The sequence below is a fragment of the Heliconius melpomene genome, chromosome 9, assembly GCF_056956725.1.
Source record: "Heliconius melpomene rosina isolate 202511_hmr_F chromosome 9, ASM5695672v1, whole genome shotgun sequence".
In the NCBI taxonomy this organism is placed as follows: Eukaryota; Metazoa; Arthropoda; class Insecta; order Lepidoptera; family Nymphalidae; genus Heliconius; species Heliconius melpomene.
This window is the reverse complement of record NC_140397.1, coordinates 4,735,688-4,755,381: the sequence shown is the minus strand read 5'-3', so window position 1 is coordinate 4,755,381 and position 19,694 is coordinate 4,735,688. Positions and strand designations below refer to the sequence as shown.

The 19,694-nt window shown below is 33.2% G+C and overlaps 2 protein-coding genes across 4 annotated transcripts; one reads left to right on the top strand and one right to left on the bottom strand.

Moving 5' to 3' along the window:
• Positions 1–620: 620 nt before the first annotated feature.
• mor (SWI/SNF- related protein mor) lies at positions 621–19,396 on the bottom strand. Of its 3 annotated transcripts, none has more exons than XM_085189927.1 (20): positions 19,155–19,396; positions 18,846–18,965; positions 10,892–11,005; positions 9,481–9,649; positions 9,161–9,315; positions 8,817–8,960; positions 8,419–8,543; positions 7,327–7,433; positions 6,766–6,917; positions 6,506–6,687; positions 6,004–6,145; positions 5,320–5,440; positions 4,837–4,976; positions 4,333–4,522; positions 4,008–4,162; positions 3,490–3,607; positions 3,013–3,153; positions 2,019–2,225; positions 1,573–1,675; positions 621–1,460 (listed from the first exon to the last, which is right to left on the bottom strand). In XM_085189927.1, the coding sequence occupies exons 1-20, from the start codon at positions 19,269–19,271 to the stop codon at positions 1,334–1,336; spliced, it is 2,829 nt and encodes a 942-aa protein (XP_085046053.1). In that variant the 5' UTR covers positions 19,272–19,396; the 3' UTR covers positions 621–1,333. The 3 variants fall into 3 exon arrangements, with proteins under 3 accessions (XP_085046053.1, XP_085046052.1, XP_085046054.1); XM_085189926.1 differs by having other exon boundaries at positions 2,019–2,228; positions 19,155–19,394; XM_085189928.1 differs by having other exon boundaries at positions 2,019–2,228; positions 10,901–11,005; positions 19,155–19,394.
• LOC146536312 (regucalcin-like) lies at positions 13,905–18,055 on the top strand. Its single transcript, XM_085190345.1, has 6 exons — positions 13,905–14,059; positions 14,625–14,760; positions 16,202–16,405; positions 16,487–16,705; positions 16,929–17,041; positions 17,177–18,055. The coding sequence occupies exons 1-6, from the start codon at positions 13,976–13,978 to the stop codon at positions 17,429–17,431; spliced, it is 1,011 nt and encodes a 336-aa protein (XP_085046471.1). The 5' UTR covers positions 13,905–13,975; the 3' UTR covers positions 17,432–18,055.
• Positions 19,397–19,694: the final 298 nt, after the last annotated feature.

The window sequence follows — 19,694 nt, the reverse complement described above, 5'->3', positions numbered from 1 at the left end:
CTCGTTTCTTTTTTTTACTTCAAATATCCATTATATCGCTGTGATCCCGTATCACTACTACTATTGTCTTTCCCCTATAGGCGGCCATTGTAATGTCCTGAAAGTTATCACGACTCTTTTTTACCTATTTTTAATTTCTTTTGACATACAACTTTAGTTTCATAAAGAAATTTATAAATATTTATTGTTCGATTACGCTTGGCTCTGAAATGGGTTAAGGACATTATTTACATAACTTAAAATATGTTATCTTTACTTCTTTTTAATTTATGTTCGTTTTAATTTTTAACGCGATTGTCGAGTTTTTAATTAAGGTCAATAATTTTAAATATTTTCCTTTCCTTGGTGGTGCTGTAGTCCTTATGAAGGCTTAGGATAGGCAGAGGAAACCAAGTGTTAAGATATTTAATTTAAGTGGCGAAACTCAGTGGCGAACTTCTTATCAGAGTGAGTAAATGAAAGTAATTCGTTTCGACTGGAAATCGAACCCATAACCGTCGCGTTTAACACTGTGCTGTTGCGCCACGACGACCTCAAAACCTTTTTTGATCTCCTGACTAGTCTGATAATATCGGGGTCAATAATGTTACAACAAAAGAATGAAATAACAAATACAATAATATTCTAATATTGTTTATTACCTATTAAAAACTTTAATAATAATATTTAAAAGAAGTCTAATATATAAAGACTACGTTTAGTACGCTTTAGCATTGAGAACTTTATGTCTCAGCCGTATTCGTATTTTGTCCTACTAGCCGTATTCGTGTTTTGGTGACGTTTTGAAGAAATAATTCAATACTGATAAAATAATTTGACAGAATGATATTCCTATAAAGCAATAAATTTAATAATAAGAGTTTCTATTATCTCCTCCACATGAATGCACTATAGAACCCATTTACATAATTAGCTTTTTATTAATAACATTAGAATTCTACATACAAAAAATTACCTTAGCTTATTTAGTTAGTGTTAAAAAAATATTAATTGGACTTAAAAATAGAAACTGACACACAATTTCATAGTAAAGAAATGTCATATCACTTTCACTGATACCTGCATATATAGTACATGCATATGGAGAGGTATTAACATTAGTCTTAAATAACTATCATATTACATTTAGCTTATACCATAAATAATGTATAGTACGGTTGACGAGTCATGGCCGCCCCGAAGTTTTCTGTAAATGGATGCGCATATTTGATTTTTCTTACTTATGATAATCTACTTTCCGAGCGAACAATGCGCAAATGGTCAGAAAACTATACGATGGCCACGACTGCTCGATCGTACTATAAATGTATTAAAATTTTAAATTATATAAAATCTAAGCGTGGTGCGGTTGTGTGGGCGCCTCGGTCGGTGGTTCAGGTGGTACTGGTACTCCTGGGCCGGAACCTGCTACCGCCACGCTGGGGACACCTGGTACTACACCACCAGATTCCGCTTGTAACCTGACGGAATAGAGTCATGATCACTTTTATTTAATATGTAGTACAATTATTAATAGTAAGTTCTCTCCTTCAAGTATGCAGTATTCTTTTTATAAATTATATAATGGCATACCTTTGAATAGCGTGGTTTCTCGCACGGAATTCAGCCGCCTTCAATTGCTCTAGATGGAACTGCTGACGTTCCTGAATTAACTGCTGCCGTTGGTACTCCAAACCTAATTAAAAATATTTTATTACAGTCTAAATACAAATTATAAGAAGACCACCAAAAGGTTGCTATTCTTGATCATAATTGCTTATTAATGAATAAAGAAAAGTTTCTATTAAGCAATTCGATAAAGTAAATAATAAAAATAACCCTATTAATCCAAATAAGTTGCTACAACAAAATACTTTTTTGGTCTCAGGGACATGCACAAGCACACACACAAATCGACAAACAAATAAAAAAAATCATATGTATTACATTAAAATTTTTGTCTTATCACGCAAAATAGGTAATATAATAATATTACTTATTGTACAATTTCTATACATTAATGATAAAAAAAACCTTACCTTCCCTCTCCCGCTCCATAGTGGCTTCCAGCTCTTCAAAATGGCGTAATTTAATTTCCAATTTCTTCATCTGTGTTTCCACTAGTAGAGCGACTAGAGATTTGATCTTTCTCTCTTCGACGCCTGCAAGGTGTTTGGCTTTTACTGCTGCTGCTGCAAGTGCTGCTGCCGCTGCTGATTGGAGCTTGGAGTCTACCGCTGCTGGTGCTTCTGGAGTATAAGGTAAATATTAGAAACATTCTAATATTTACTAATTATATTATTTTGGTACTATATAAATGATTTTTGTAGTTAATTAAAGTAAAGAATTTATCTTTAGTATAATATATTATTACAACTTTAGACATGTAATGCATAAACAATTAATCAATAAGAGCTTTTAAAAAATGATAAATGGAGATAGCGTATATTAAATAATATTTGCTTCCCCAGTTTGGCTATACGTAACTTAACAATAAGTTCACACATTACATCTAAGTGAGAATAGAGATATTTGATGACTTTTTCCATTAGGATGTCTGCCTAACATAATAAATGGAAAGGGATTCAAAGATATTTCTTTTAATTTAATTAAGAATAATATCTATATGGTCTATACTCTATATGAGAATAAAATTCTTAAAATAAATATAAAATATGATAGCATAAGTAAAAATAAGTATCAAAAGATATCAATTTTATATTATTATACCCAAATTAATTTTGAAATTCATATCAAAGTTTATAAATATTTAATACAAATATGATGTCATACGGTCTTGTAAACAAAGGGTCAACAGATCAACCTATAATTCGTTCATAGTTACCTATGAATCTGTTGACGCTTAACAATATCAGTGCATTTATTACACACATCACTGAAAACTGAAACTGACGACACAGCAGAGAGAAATCTTATAGAAATAAAAAATATAACGTTAAAATAAATCTTGAATAAAACTTTGAATAGATTTTTTTTATCTCTCATTATGCACAATATAAATATAGCACTTACCAGGAGGCGGCGTAGCATCATCCTTGTCCTTAACGTCATCTGCGGGAGGCTCAGCAGGCTCTTCTTTCACTTTGGCCTCAGCTTCGCCGTCCACGTCCATTGCTTCTGTTTTCACTTCTGGTGCACCTTCTTTCTTTTCGCCTTTAGATAGTTATATAATATATTTAAATTTATAATGTAATGGTAAGCAGAGTTTGACTGTAAAGGTGAGAGTTGTGACTTCGATGCCCAGTTGAGGGTGTGAATTAATGTTTTATCTTCTTATTGTTTTGGGGAACGCACAATCCGTTCCCCACACATAGCAGGGTATGCAGAGGTAACCTAATGTTAAAACACTTCGTTCCCCACTTTCCGACCAATTTTGGAGGCATTGTGTGTTGAGTGAAGGAACTCAACGCCGCTCTTTGCCTCGACATCAGAGCGAAAAAGTGGAAATATAAATTTAAATAAATATTGTATTTGTGAATGGGTCTTTACCTGGAGGGGGAGCGGGCGGCGCCGTGCCCGCGATGCCGGTGGCGGCGAGCGCAGCCGAGGGTCCATGCGTGCCCGCCGCCTTCACGTGCGCCTCCATCATTGCCGCCGGCACTTCGTCCTGGGGATAATGCATAATGTTATCAGTCTTATACACTTATTGGAGTTGCCGAAATTATGAACTGTTTTGAGAAAGAAGTGCCAAATTTTATGAGGTCTTCCTATCTTGTGGGTATTTAGTTTTAAATTGCATATATTTACTTAACATTTTTTATCGGATTGAAATTATGAATCGACATTACAGTAGTCCAGATTACGGATAGATTGTCTATGCGATTAATAGTGTCAAAATCAAGAAAACCAAAGGTGTTTTATTGGATAAATAGCTTTTTTAGGAATAACAACGTTTATATAATGCTTGTTTGTGTAATATTATATGTATGTCATTATACATGTCTACATATATCTTGTGGGAAGAGATCAACAGTATGTATAAATAATATATAAAACACTCAAGGTACCTTAATAGCAGCAAACTCGTCCATGGCGGCGCGCGTGGCTTTAGACGCGATGCGAGGGTCCACCACGGACGCCAGGAAGGCCACCGTGCTCATCACGGGGTTACCAGTTTTGCTGAAGGGGATCGGCTGGTACGCGAGCGGTCCGAGGACACTGCCTGGTTAAATTAAATAAAAATTATAGTTATCGTAAGCTAAACTAAATAACGTTTTATATTAATCATAATAATCTTGAAAAAAAAGCACCATCCTTAAATTTTATTAATATAAATCTTACATAGCTCACCTTAAACCCACATACAAAGAAGAACTAAAATCAAATACTAACCAGTAGAATTATCATTCAAATACGGATCTTCTATAGGCAGTCGTAAGAAGTGAAGAATACACTCATCATGGGTCCTGGTGCCGACGTGGGCAGCCACTCGGTTCCAGTCGTCACGGTGGAGTTCCAATGCTTCTAGTAATAAAAGGGTTTCTTGGTCGGTCCATTCACGACCTCTAGCTCCGCCTCGATACTGGAAAACATTATTATCTAATAAAATGTAATTATTTTAGACAATAAATAATTATATTAGCAAAGTTATCATATATACAAAATACATACAAAATCTATCTTTATTTATGTCATATAGTAAAGAATACAAATCAATTTTCAAAACTGTACAAACATTCTGGTTAATATGTCTGATAATATTCTAAAAACGTTTTAATGTCTCTCCTAACAATTTGCTCTATACACAGTTATCAGATTTAGACTCTAAAGTCTAAACCGACGATATTTAATCTAGGCACATATGTATGTACATTTGAATAATAAATACAAACTTACTTGATCCATCTTGAGTCCAGACGCAGTGCCAAGTTCTAACAGAGGCTCAGGTTTAACATTAGGTTCAGCCTTTACAGGAGGACCAGCTTCCGTTCCATTTGGTAGACCTGCTTCCACTTTGGGTACGGCAGCATTTTCCGCTATAAAAAATATATAATTATAAAAAAAATATATAAAAATATATTAATATATAAAAATATATATTGCAACATTGTAATTTTTATTTTACCAGTCTTAATGGTGGGAAACGGAGTGTCTTAACACCAGGTTCCCAGGTTCCCTTTGCCTACTCTGCTATGTTCGGAATACAATTTGAAGCTGCATACAAGTATAAATATTGTGGCTGAGATAGAACAAGGTAAACGCGACGATTGTGGACTGGACCCCACTGGGGGGTAAGAATTATTGTCTTTTCCTCGCTCTTAAGACATAACGACGTTGAACTCCATGGAATTTGTGGGGAAGGGGAAAATTTCTCCATACCCGGTCTTGGTTGCGTAGGCCTCGCCTGTAGCGGTTGTAAGCCAGATGGCGTGTCGGAAAGCACGTGGAAATGAGACGTTGGAGGTGGTCCCATAGCTGTTGGTCGAGATTCCGCTTCCACCTGTAAATTAATTGGAGAAATATTTAAGAAACACACTAAATTTTGTTTACGTTTAATTAAATTAAATTACGTTCTAATCAAAAATAAAATCTTCAATTACAAAATCGAAACCTTCAATTACAAAAACCTGTTGATTTTTTAAGTAAATAAAATTATCTTTATTTAGAAAATACAGATAAATTTCTCTTTATTTAGAAAATAAAGATAATTTTATCATTCAAATACTTTTTACTTCCTTCAAATATTGTCCTAATAAGCTGAAAAAAGCACCTAAATATTAATAACACTTACAACAATAACAACTTACTTCACGCCTTATTCCGCATTTAGCAGGATAGACATAGGGAACCCAGTATTAAGATATTTCACTCATTACGATTTGTGTTGAGTCCCAGAACTTAACGCCACGCTTTGTCTGCCAAAAATAATTTAAAAAATCATACCCAAGCGGCAATCTAATCCACAATCATCTTCCTAACATCCAAACGCAGTACAACTGTGCCACGAAGACCTCAACTAAATTTAAATATATAAATATCAGCCTTATTTATAACAATAAATACCTGGTAATTAATAAGTCCCCATTGCTCCAAAAAGCCGTGAACGCGCATAATGGCGCACACGTCACCCGCTAGATTGCGACGGCACGCCGTACTAGTGAGATACTCTGTAGGGTTAAGTCTGTATGTGTCCAGCATGAAGTTTCTGTAATGAATAGTTTGGGTTTTATTTGTTGTTTCTTGTGAATATTAAAATCAGCTTCACGCAATATCCCGCACACAGCAGGGTAGGCATAGGGATCCTAGTGTTAAGGCACTTTATTCCCTACTTTTCGCCGAATTCTAGAGTAGAGGAACTCAATAAGGAATATGAAGTATTCAAAAAATATTTTCATTTATCCGAACATCCATAAATGAATTAAAAAATGTACAATAGTAAATTTGTAGTTTAAGGTCTGCTATACAAAAATATAAGCTTAATTAATACTACTTTTTAATCAATAATAATAATAATTGGCACAAAAAAACTTTTTTTTTTAAAAAGTACTTAAACAGATTACAATACCTGTAAGCCAAATATATTTCAGGCGTCTTAGATTTATTCTTGTTATTGAAAAATTCTGGCAAAGCTCTTTTTTCAATAGTATGAATAGAGTTGTAGTCGAACCAGGCGGAATACGACGGCACCACGATGTGATGGGTCTGATCTGTTACATTGTCTTCTAATTCTTCTTTTGTTAGCATTTCCTGTAGATAAATTGGAATTGTTTATTTTTGGACTTCTTAAATTTATGTGTAGCGTGTGTGCGTGTTTTGCGTGTGTACCTGCGTGTTGGAGTCGCTGTGTTTCCCTTGCGAGTCGTCGTGCGCGTCCATGGCGGGCGCGGGCGTGGCGGGCGCCTCCGCTTCGCTGGCCGCCGCCGACGCTGAGGCCGCGGATGCCGCTGACGCAGCACTCGCCGGGGCCGCAGCGGGCGCTATAGTTATTCATATAGAGGTTAAATCGAAGTTTTTACTAAAATTTATGTACATTTTCTATTCTATAAATATACTACATTTAGTGGGGAACGGACCCTCTGTCTGCTGTATACTGCATACAGCAGGGTGCTGTATGCAGTATACAGCGTGAAAGTGATTTAATTTTAATAAATATTTATTTCAAATAAGCTTTTACAAGCAAGCATTTTTAAATTAAATCTCAAATATAAGCTAGCTCTAACTGGTTTCACTTTTGAAATTATAAAAAGTATTTAAAACTGTATATACACAATACTTAAAGTTAAGGGTGGGCCTTGTCATATATTATAGTTCTCATAAATAACCAAATCTATCTTACTCTTACTTACTTTGAAAAAAAAAATACAAGAGAGATATGTAAATACTAACCATCAGTGGACCGTTCGCTTTCAGGCGTCGGCGCTACATCAGTGTTGTCACGCGATGCATTATCATCTTCGTCTTCCCCTTCATTATCACGACGTTTTGATACTCGACTGTAAACATTCATATCATATATCAGCTTCACGCTGTATGCCGCACACGGCAGGGCAGGCAGAGTGAACCTAGTGTTAAAACACTCCGTTGCCCACTTACCGCCGAATTATGAAGGCATTGCGTGTTGGATGGCGGTACTCAACGCCGCGTTTTGCCTCGACACGACACCAGGACGAAAAAATGAAAATAAATATTTAACTTCCTCGAGTGGGGATCGAACCCACAATCAATCTGTTTTACAGTCACACAATGTGCCCCTGCTCCACAACTGGCCTCAACAATGATATTAATATTTATTTACAAAAAACATTAATATTCATTAGTATAATAGGAAGGAAAATGTAAATCTTCTATTATGATAAATACCTCCATGATCTAACATTTACTTATTATAGAGGAAAATAGTTTGTAACTCTAGGATTTACCCACAATTGAACTTCAAAGTATAAAAACTACATTAGACTTGAATCGATGGATTCAAATCTTATTGATCGGCGCGTTAGGTGCATAAAGCGCAAAATTTTATATTTAATTCGCGGTGTTCGTCGCATTTTTACCTTTTTTTGTTATAAATCTTTAAAATGTACCGAATATCTTCGTCACAAACGTTCATTTTACTTGCTAGAAAAACAATTGAAAAATGGCTCGAACTAGTTTTTTTTTATTTATTGCATCTTCAGATTGTCACATTTAATGGTATTAAAACCAGCCTGTTATATTCAGTACAGCCAATAAGGTCTGATTACTAAAAATACATTCAAAATACGAAAATACTTTCTACCTGACCTATTATTATATTGTATATTAATAAATAATTGAATAGTAGTACTTCGTCCCATAAACCACTACGCAGTCTGTCAAATCAGTTCCTATCGAGCTACACCTAGTTTTATTTGTCCCCATAATTGTAATTAACATAATACAATTAATAATTTAGCACATTACAATGAAAATTCATACATTTATATATCAAATAAGCATTACCCCTTTCTCTTGCTATGTTTCTGAGGCGGCGGTGACGGCGAACGCTTCCTCTTTCCCTTCTTGCCTTTACCGGATGTTTCTCCGCCAGGTATCAAATCGTCCACCGATAAACGTAATTTATGCACCTGAAATGATAGATAAATAAAATAAAATTAAAATAATATTAAATATTTAGAATAAATTATTACGTAAAAACATTCACAAAAATAACAGATAAAATTAAATTAATAGACCATCACTATCGCCTTAAACATTAGGAACAAAAGTTGTGTTTGAAAATGTTAAACATATACTTAACGTTATACCTACATGTCTGACAAGATTTATCGATATATATACATTTATATCGATAAATCTTGTCAGACTTATGTTTACTAAAACTATACTTAAGCTATTACCTTCTTCTTCCCATTGACATCCACTTCGTAATCCTCCTCGTTCATCCACTCGTTGTATTGAGGGAGGTCCAACGCCCACGTAGCCGCGACACGCCACGGCTCCGGCCGGTTGCAATCCCAGTTAGCTGATTCCGGTACATCTATCTACAAAATTAAGTCTAATTAGAAAATAAAAACTTTTATTAAAAAAGTAGTTTAAAGCTAAAGTCAAGGAAATATTTGTAGATACGCCTATCGCTCTCGCCTGCTATGTGCGATAAAAAATTTTAAAAAAATAACAGAAGAGTACTTAAAAGTATAATGACCTATTAAGGTATATCTATACCAATACAAATAAATTTTACCGGTAGTTCAGATTGTGCCCAAGTGTCGTGGCTGTCAGGGAAGTAGTACCAATGTACGAGGACACTGTTCCCACGTTTGAATACTGGACGAGCGTATTCCTCTTCCAAAGGATCCACTGCCGGATAGATAATGTGTGTCGCGTCTTCTTCGTCCTCTACAAATATGAAATAATTATAAGTTTGATAATTTCTACAGATTCTAAATATACATTATACGTAGAGTGTATAACATAGTCGTGTCGTCTGAATATTGTTTTTTTTAATTTTTCGGGGCAAATTTTGTTGTAAGTAAAAATAAAATACATAAAAAAAATACCTACCACATATTTCGCCTTGGTGGTTGACAATAATATCTTTTACTTTATTCGCAGTGGTTTTATCAACTTCGGGACGAATGAAAATACACGGAGATCGTACAAGCTCAGCACCCAACAAAGAAGATTCAATTTCCATCATCATTTGCACGTTCAAATCCTTCCGTGAAGGATTCTGCAAAGGACGTAAGGAGGATAGGGGAGGGAAGAAATATATTGAGTTAGTACAAAGATTTTATGTAAAAATAATATGTGAAAATTTTTCAACTATTTTTTTCAAAGGTATACATTTCTAATAAATTAATTAATAATTCCATCTTATATTGAATATTGTTAAAAAAAGAATTATTATTACAAATTAACTAACCCATATTAATCAAATAATTTGCAACGGAGTCTTAGCCTCCCAAAAAAAAATAAATAAAAGATAGTTTTCTAAATTAGCAAAGTTGAACAACATAAGACCCTGTTATTTCGATGAAAAAATTCTTGAAAGAACTTAAAATTAAAAAGTGATATTGAAATTTACATGCAACAATGAGGTGTGAGTAAAAAAACCCAATCGAAAAAAAATTAGTGATAAACAAAACAAGACAGTTATTATACACACAGGTGAAGAACACATTAAACTTTAGACACAACTCTCACGTAATTCCCATACACGAAATGGACCATTGCATGAAATGTTAAGGAATGAAGGAATTTTTATTTACAATTTATATAGTAAAGTAATCGCAGTTTTTCGAAAAAAATCTTTAAATTTTAGTATAGTCAATAATAGTTCATAATAAATTGGGAATCTATCTTGTTTGTATGCATAAATTCGTATTATTGGTCAATATAAAAGGTTTTATTAATAATTTTTAAACAAAAAAAAAAAAACAATTACTTATTTTGTTCACAACTCATAATAAAATAATATTTTCTCAAAATTTAATTACAATTTATGATTCTGTTCATGTTTATAGATAAATACTGTGGGGAAAATATATTTTTTCATGTAGTAACACCAATTGTTAATAAAGTATCATACCCATATCGTGCGTTTGGACTAGCAATAACACGCGTTTCGCGATTATGATGTGCAATCTTGGAGAAAAAAACCTATTGTACTAGAAAGGCATAAACAAAATAATATCATCTATATCTACTACTACGGATCTTTTTAAATAAAATCGGTAGTAACAATTGCGAATAAAAATAATTTCAATTCAATTATTTGAATGAAACAACTAATAACATTCACTCTAAATCTAATATCTAAGCTTTTGTTGTACTACGTGAAGGTGTTTGTATCGCGAAACGCTTGTCACGGTTGGTATGTTATGCTTATGCCTCACGGCATGCGGGGTCTGCGGGGTCTGCGAGGGGGGCGGTCTGCGGGGGGGTCGGTGAGCGAGGCAGTGCGGGTGCATACCTTACCGACCTGGAAGTCGAACTTGCGCCACCGCTGCTCCGACTTGAAACGGAACATGGTGGCGAGCACCGTGCACAAAGAACCGCCCGGCTTCATGTCCATGAACACTTTCATCTGTTGACAAATTTTATCCATTAATAATAATGCTACAAGACAGTTAGAAACACATAGGTAGTACTAAATCTGTGTCTTCAATATCTATCTGTGTCGCACATATACCAGAGTTGGCAGAGGGTACCTAGGAGCCTAATATTAAGTCATTCCGCATCTATTAAGACACTTCCGTCACCCACTTTCCGCCAAATTGTGGAGATCAGTTTGCCTCGGTACCAGTACGAGGAAATCAAAATATTAAATATTTCATTTCCTCTATTGGGAATCGAACTCACAACCTGAAGCTTTTACAGTCGCACGCCTGTGCATCTTTGCTCCTGCACCAAGGCCGGATTGAAATCAATATACCTAAATCCATTTCTTTTCATATTATTTACGTACGTAAATACATATAAATAATAATATAAATAAATATTATATAATAATCACTCAATAAATCAAGCAAGAGGCATAATTACTGCATCATTAGTACATCACCGGAGGCCATTGTAGTTTTCTTGCATTATTCAATATTGCTAATAGATAGGTATATGTATACTGTAGATTGAATATTTCCATTATATAAGGTAAAATTAATAATCAATTAACTATTTAATTTATTTACTTTTCCTTTCCGCCGCATAGGCAGGGACCGGGTACGCAAAGGGAACCTGGTATCCTAGTATTAAGACATTCTGTTCCTATTAAGACACTTCGTTTTCCCACTTTCCGCTGAATTCGAGACATTACGTGTATAGTTGCGGAACTCAACGCTACACTTTGCATGGACACCAGAGCGAAGAAATTAAAATATTAATAAATAATTCACTTCCCTGAATGGGAATCTAACCCACAACCGTCGCGTTTACAGTCATTCGCTTGTACTCCTGCGCCACGACGACCTCTAAACCATTACTTACTATTAATTGGCAATATTAGAAATATAAATAACCTACTAGTTCATACAATACATTATATACCTACGTAGTACTAACTACACATATTGCGAAATTAATGGCGCATTGTTAAGATGGGGACCCAAGGATAAAAATGGCGAACCGTCTCAGAGTGAATCAACACATTAATTATAAATATGGATCTCGATGTGATCATAAATTAATATACAGTTTATTTATTCCTAAAAGAAAATGTTATAACTTTTTGTTGATATAGTTTTCCCAGGTCTATAAATAAAAAAAAGTTTGTTGAATCTTAACTAATATTAAATATGTAATATTACATAAAATTTACAAAATACCACTTGAACTATGTGGTGACAACCTCAGCCTGCACCACCCAAAAACCCGGTCACGCATGAGTCGGACTTTCCCACCAAGGGTGCCATACCAATTTCAGGATTGTACGTCAACGCCAAGTTAAACTTATAAAGGATGACAAACTTGTTTTTCATAAAAAACGAGAGTATATGCCCATGCACTCACTTTGTATGAAATGGATTATAATTAGATCATTTTTATGTTTGTAATTTTTATATGTAATAAAAATATAGTTTTATCTGTAATATAAATATAATTTATCCATTTTGATCCAATAAGAGATTCGTTTTTTTTCCTCTTAGAGTATGGACCCCTAAAAAGAAAAAAATACTGAATATTACGCAGAACTTAATAAAGGATACAATTGATGGAAGAATCAGAAAAATAAAAATTTACGAAAAAAATATTAGGAACTTATATTTGTATTTCATTCATATAAGCAAAACCTATACCTAGGGATTTCCTAAAGCCCTAAGTCCATATATGAAATTTGACAAGAGAGAACTTGCTTTACAAAAAAAAAAGAACGTAAATATTTATTTACGTTTCAATTTCCGTTTTTTCGCTCTGGTGTCGAGGCAAAGCGCAGTGTTGAGTTCTGCTACTCAACACGCAATGCCTCCAGAATTTGGCAGAAAGTAGGGAACGCAGTGTCATAACAATAGGTTCCCTCTGCCTACCCTGCTGTGTGCGGGATACGGCGTGACGCTGATAAAATTATAACTGAGTGTATGTATATTGCTATTGCACTTAATAAAATTCTTCAAAGCTATCCGAAAAGTGGCAATGAACGAATCTTTTTATGCATCTTTACTTCCTGAGAAGACGAGGTCGTGGACTGAAAGATCATTGAAGCGAAGACGATCGCCACATTTCCTTTAAATGTCTCCTAGATGTGACAAATAACGTTATAATAGTATTTCACTATACAAAGTGGATGTATTATATATATGATATATATATTTTTTGTAAATAACCCAAGTTTAGAATTGTGTCACATATTACGTAAATAAGTTGGTTACGTGGGGATTATCCCATTTCTAAGTTGGACTATAAGGAAACAATTTACTGAATTATTATTACAAATTACTGTTATATAATTTATTGTCAATATTATGTCTGTTATTGGATCAATAAAATATTAATAGATTTTCGTGTGCAAATTTGTGGCAAGCTTGAAATGCCATAACCAAACCAAGCAATTTCACTGAATTGAAATATTACAAATTACAAAAAAAAAAGTTTCTAAGATACAAATTTTAACTTAAAACGGAGTCATTTGAATCAAAATAGGGGGTTTTGAGGTTTTTGAATAATTATTAAGTAATAAATTCTTTTAAAGTAAAACATAATGACACGATAAAGGCAAACAGCAGTAGGAAATGTGCTGATATGTAAATTTCTGAAAAATTACCATAAAGACAACGTACTTACAAACGAAGCTACATAGAATATATATTTTACGTGGATTTTCTATAAAATCCTAATTGACCTATTTTTAGTATTTACCGCTGATAAGTGTAAGGAAAACCACCTTACATATGGGTTGCACGATAAACGAAAGCTCCCATTTATAACACGCAATGCCATACCTAAAAGGTCGGTCTCGCTTGATTCTTGTCGTACTTGACTAACTTTATGCGACAGTCTTTATTCGTTAGCCAAACAGCCTAGTCGTACAATATAACGTAAATACGTGTACGATTCAAATAAAATGCATAAAAATATTATATACTTAACAATATTAGTAGTGGTTGGCACAAATGCAAACAGATCACAAACACCATTAATTAAAAATGTAAGTAACTTTTTTTTTAATCATTACAAATAAAATGAGGCGTTAGTTGTTAGTGTCTATAAATCTATGTTAAGGCTATCTGAACTGGACCATAGATATTGTCGCCATTTACACGTGAATTGTTAAATTTTTACTTTTATTAACTCTATATTATTTATTAATACATTTTAAGCATTTATAATATTTATTTTCTTTTTTTAAATCGTTCTTCGAAATATGTATTTTAATATATTCGGCTAAATTTAATCATAATGATTCAAAATAAGAATATCCCATAGATCATGGGTAATTAAATTTATGAAAGGCCCTTTGACATATTTTTTAATTTATTACATTTACAGGTATTTTAAATTGTGCGAAGGCTGAGAAAATTAACATATTCAAGCGTTTCATGACAACATAATTTCAATTTCAATTATTCTTACATTACATTTCAATTATTTTTTGAGATAAATATTACAACAGTAGCGAGCCTTATGTCAAATTAATACATAATTATTAAAAACAAATGAAACCTATTTTATAATCAATTCTTCTTTTATAACCAGTTCATCCAATTCCACAGGTACACCGTGGCGGAGAGCATTTCGAAGGACCGCATTTCGCAAAAGACGAGATTGCATTATATTGGGTGGACATTTCACAGCAGAATATTTTAAGGCTCGATATTGACACGGGCAATGTCACCAGTAGGCACATAGGTATAAAAAAAACTATAAAATATTATTAGGCATAATATTTACATGAAAAAGTTTTTTTTTCAGCTTCAAGCTGTACCCCGCGTATAGCAGGCGAAGCAAAGGGAGGCTAGTCTTCAAGACACTTCGCTCTCTACTTTCCGCCGAATTCTAGATACATCGTGTGTTGAGTGTCCTCTAGAGTGACTCAACACTGCGCATTGCTTCGACGCAGAGCGGAGAAAATGATAATATTTCGTATTTAATTTCATCGAGTGGGACTTGAACCCACAACCTGTCACGTTTACAGTCACACGCTTACCCTCTGCTGCACGACTGGTCTTAAAAAGTAAATTGTATGAATAACATATACGAGGTGTGTTCAAAAAGTAAGGTGACTTTTCAAATTTGGCGGGCAACGTACTTTCGATTATAGATTTTTTTATTTAGTTATGTTGGTACACTCTTCCCGAACATCTGTACCAAGTTTCAAGTGTATAGCATTTTTTGTTTGGTTGGGAGAGGCGTAAAGGTTATAAGTGTTTTGCGTGCTCGGCGATTTCTTGCTATCGAAAAATATGGATCAAAAGATTTGCATCAAATTTTGTGTAAAAAATAAAATAAAGTGCTCCGAAACACTTAAAATGTTGAAAGTGGCATACGGTGAAACTGTTCTAAGTAAAAAAAATGTTTACAAGTGGTACAAACTCTTCCAAGATGGCCGGGAAGATGCCAATGACGAGCCTCGCCCTGGACGCCCAAGCACGTCAACAACTGATGAAAACGTTCAAGCAGTGAAGAAAATTGTTCTGGAAAATCGTCGAATCACTATCAGAGAAGTTGCTGAGGATGTTGGTATATCGCTTGGCTCGTGCCATAAAATTTTTTCTAACGTTTTGGGCATGAGACGTGTGTCAGCGAAGTTTGTTCCGAAATTGCTAAATTTTGACCAAAAGAACCGTCGCATGAGCATCGCTCAAGAACTGTTGAATGACGTCAACGACGACCCAGATTTACTCAAAAGGGTCATAACTGGTGACGAATCATGGGTATATGGTTATGATATCGAAACCTATGAAAGGACGGAGATTTGCAACTATTGAAGAGATAAAGACTGCATCGCTGGAAGAGCTGAAGGCTATACCGAAAAGTGCTTATGAGAAGTGCTTTGACGATTGGAAAAACCGTTGGCATAAGTGTATTGTATCTGAGGGGGATTACTTTGAAGGGGACAACATAAATATTGATAAATAAATAAATATTTTTTCTTAAAAATACAAAGTCACCTTACTTTTTGAACACACCTCGTATATAATACAAGCGGCCCGCTCGCGGTTTCACCCGCGTGAACTATGTTATTATTAATTTCTGTCTCCATGGCTACGTCCTAGTGAGGTCTATGCAAAATTTGAGATTTCTAGCACATGACCTTTCGATTTTATATATATAGATAATATTATTACAGGATATGGTCCAGTCAGTTTGGTTGTAAGGGTAAAAGATTATCCGAAATTAATATTAGTGACTGTAAGGTCGGAATTATATTTATTGTCGTGGGACGCACCTGAAGACGAGAGCGCCTTAAAATTATTGAGCTCGGTAGACATGGGTTCACCTGACAATAGGTGTAACGATGGCAAAGTGGATGCTAAAGGGAGGCTTTGGTTCGGTTAGTATTTTATTAGAAAAACTAATAAAATATAGAATTTAGACACTATAAAAAATAATGTTATATTAAAACAAATTACAGGAACAATGGGAAAAGAGGTTGGCGACATTATTGATAAGGATCAAGGAACTCTTTATATGGTTAATGAAAATAACTATAAGAATCCTGAGATCAAAGTCCGTCCCGTTTCTATATCTAACGGCATCGCCTGGACATCTGACAACAAATTCATGTTCTATATCGACACTTCCACAAGAAATATAGATGTGTTCGATTTTGATTTAGACTGTGGCTGTATCAGTAAGTTTAATGTCTCAATTTAAAATGTGGAAAAATTCCTTCTGGGAATAGGCATTATATAAGTTGTTCTGGTCCCCACATCTATCAATTGTTTATTCATATTATATTAAAATTCAATTTGTATTCTTTATACCAATAGACTTTTGTAAGCATTTTTGTCATTGTAAAGGTACTACAGGCTGAGTATTCTACATACTTACCTAAAAATATTATATTATTTCAGAAAACCGAAGAACATTATTTAGCTTTCAATCCAACAATGTTACTGGTTATCCTGACGGTATGACGATAGACAGGGATGGTAATCTATGGGTTGCATGCTTTGGAGGTGGTAAGGTAAAAATAAAAAAATATACTTTTAACAATTTTAAAACATAAAAAAAATAGAATAATATTTTTTAGCCTTTTTTAATGGTTATTTTTTTAACTTTATTTTACACAAAGATAATCAACTAAATTTTTAAATTATAGGTGATTAAAATTGATTCACGAGCTGGAAAACTGATGGAACAACATAGAATACCAGCTAGTCAAGTTACTTCAGTAATGTGGGGAGGATATGAGTATGCCACACTTTATGTCACAACAAGTAGTAGAGGGCTCAACCAAGTACAAAAAAGCAAAGAACCAGAGGCTGGATCATTATTTGCAATTGACTACACAGGGTCTTCCGGATACCCTGAAAATCAATTTTTATTTGCTAACGCTGACAAATACATACTTTAAAATAACTGTACTGTTTAAGAAAGAAGAATTTATTGAGATGACTACAGCTTTTAAGTACTATTTATAACATGGGTTTATGTTGTTACAGTGTTTTAATAAAAATAACTAATACAAATAATAGTTAATTTGAAAGACTATTAGTAGATTTTTCAAATGTCAACAAATGGGCCTAAACAAAAACTTTAAATAAAAGACATGGAATAATGACAATATTCTAAGAAAAAAGTTATCTTATGCTTTGAAGGTCTATAAAAAATTGAATTAATAATGATTTGCAATGAAATAGGCCAAATTAATAGTAGTCGAGAAACAATTATTTAAAAATACTGTATTAGTATCAGATTATAGGACAACATTCGTATTCAATTAAATAGTTTAAACTAAAATATAAGCTTAACTAAAATACTCATTTTAATGCTGTAGCAAATGGGACAATGGAATTATTATTTGTTTTGAATTATAAATTTGTTAAAAATGTTTATATTACTTTAATGTTCCTATTAACTTTCTTAGTGCCTAATTGTGTAAGCATAATTCAAATTTTGTTGTAAAATCATAAAAGCAAAGGGACATTACACCCTAAAGCAATCTGCTTACTTTAATAAAAACATAATGTTTTGTTAAGATGAGGCTATTTATTTATTTTTTTTAAATCGAAAAATGGTTAAGAAATAATAAAATTGTATTTATGTTAATTGTTGATTAATAAATATAAGTGTAAATATATAAATGATATATTTATTTAGGTAGTATGAATTATAAATTAGGAAACCCTCACGATAAATCTCATTTAAGTAATGTTTGATATAACTATAGAAAGTATTTATAAATTGCAAAACATTATAAATACAGAATAAAGAAATATATTCCTATCAACAACAAATAATTAGTGTTGATAGGAATATACACATGTGTTTTGTCCAGTGTGAACTAGTCATATTTAGTGTACATTTTTAATTTACAATACAATACAAAATCAAGGCTGTAGTGGCATGTCTGCACAGCATCTGACTATAAACACAATTATTAGAGTGGTAGAGTTTATTTAAAATTTTAAATACTTGTTTACTTTTAGAGATTAACTGTCCCTACATATAAGCAAACATGTCAAACATATAAAAACATATGTATTATATACTACACACTTATGTTTAGAACTTAATTCAATTATGCTGATATATAAAGGGATTTGAACCCGCACCTCTTTGAAACTGTACAAGTGCTCTGACCACTAAGCATATGTTCAATGTATGTGAACATTTAATGCTACATTAAAATTCTCTTATATTTCTAAAAAGATATAGATTATTAAATACCAACATTCTCAGGGATTTTATACTGTTTTTTTTTCATTAGTTTACTCAGTGCATGTTATGCAAAAATATAATGGTATTTTTTTCTATTTTGTACTTACTGGAAGCCTCATAAATGGTGGGTCTGTAGCATTTTTTCCTAATTTGTTTTCTTGATATTGTATAAGCTGGATGACAAGTTGAGCCAAACCTTCTTTGGTTGGAGGATCCGTTTGAACATGCTGAAATAATAAATGCAAACATTTTCTTATATTTTCTTTTCTTAATTGCAGTTATCTATATATTATGTACAGTTTATATTATGACTAATCTAGCAATCTTTATAAAAATTATCTCATTCATTGTCCAAATTTATGGTAAAATATATAACAATTTCGTATTCTTATTAAGTATTTTTACTGTATTTATACCTTTTTACAGTTTTTCTGTAACCAAACACGGATTTGATCAAATTGTGCCAAACATTCCGGTGATTGGAAGAACTCGACATTTGGACCTCCGTCCTTCTTGGGACTCAGAGAAGTCATTATGAACAGTTTATATTTTTTTCACAAGAACTAATCTATAAATATCCAAGTATACTTATCACTTAAAAGTAAATTCTAACTCAAATAATTTTAAGTAACCCACGAAATACAAAGCGACGCTTCAACACATCGACTTTGTTTGACATTAATCAATGTAGCCAGCTATCAAAATACAAATAACAAGTTAACACTATTATTTAATATTTTTAGTCTTTAGCATTTTAATAAATATAAGTTTAAAATATAAAAATTAATGAAGTCACAGATTTTTTTTTTTTTTTACTAAGCCAACAAATGACCACGGGTACGACTCAAGGGAGAGGCACTTTTACCTGTGGATGTTGTTTTTCCTAATAAAAACCCTGCGCCACGACAGCCTCAATTATTTTGAAATTCATTTATTTTTCAATGATCATCGACCAT

What these genes read in the sequence shown, in the direction of transcription:
- LOC146536312 (XM_085190345.1), top strand. Translation starts at nt 13,976, where the DNA reads ATGCATAAAAATATTATATACTTAACAATATTAGTAGTGGTTGGCACA. An exon ending in TTTAGACTGTGGCTGTATCA is followed by an intron (nt 16,706 to 16,928) that starts GTAAGTTTAATG and finishes ATATTATTTCAG; the next exon opens with AAAACCGAAGAACATTATTT. An exon ending in CATGCTTTGGAGGTGGTAAG is followed by an intron (nt 17,042 to 17,176) that starts GTAAAAATAAAA and finishes TTTAAATTATAG; the next exon opens with GTGATTAAAATTGATTCACG.
- mor (XM_085189926.1), bottom strand. Translation starts at nt 19,271, where the DNA reads ATGACTTCTCTGAGTCCCAAGAAGGACGGAGGTCCAAATGTCGAGTTC. An exon ending in TACAGAAAAACTGTAAAAAG is followed by an intron (nt 18,966 to 19,154) that starts GTATAAATACAG and finishes TTATTATTTCAG; the next exon opens with CATGTTCAAACGGATCCTCC. An exon ending in GAAATATATTTGGCTTACAG is followed by an intron (nt 6,146 to 6,505) that starts GTATTGTAATCT and finishes TATTCATTACAG; the next exon opens with AAACTTCATGCTGGACACAT.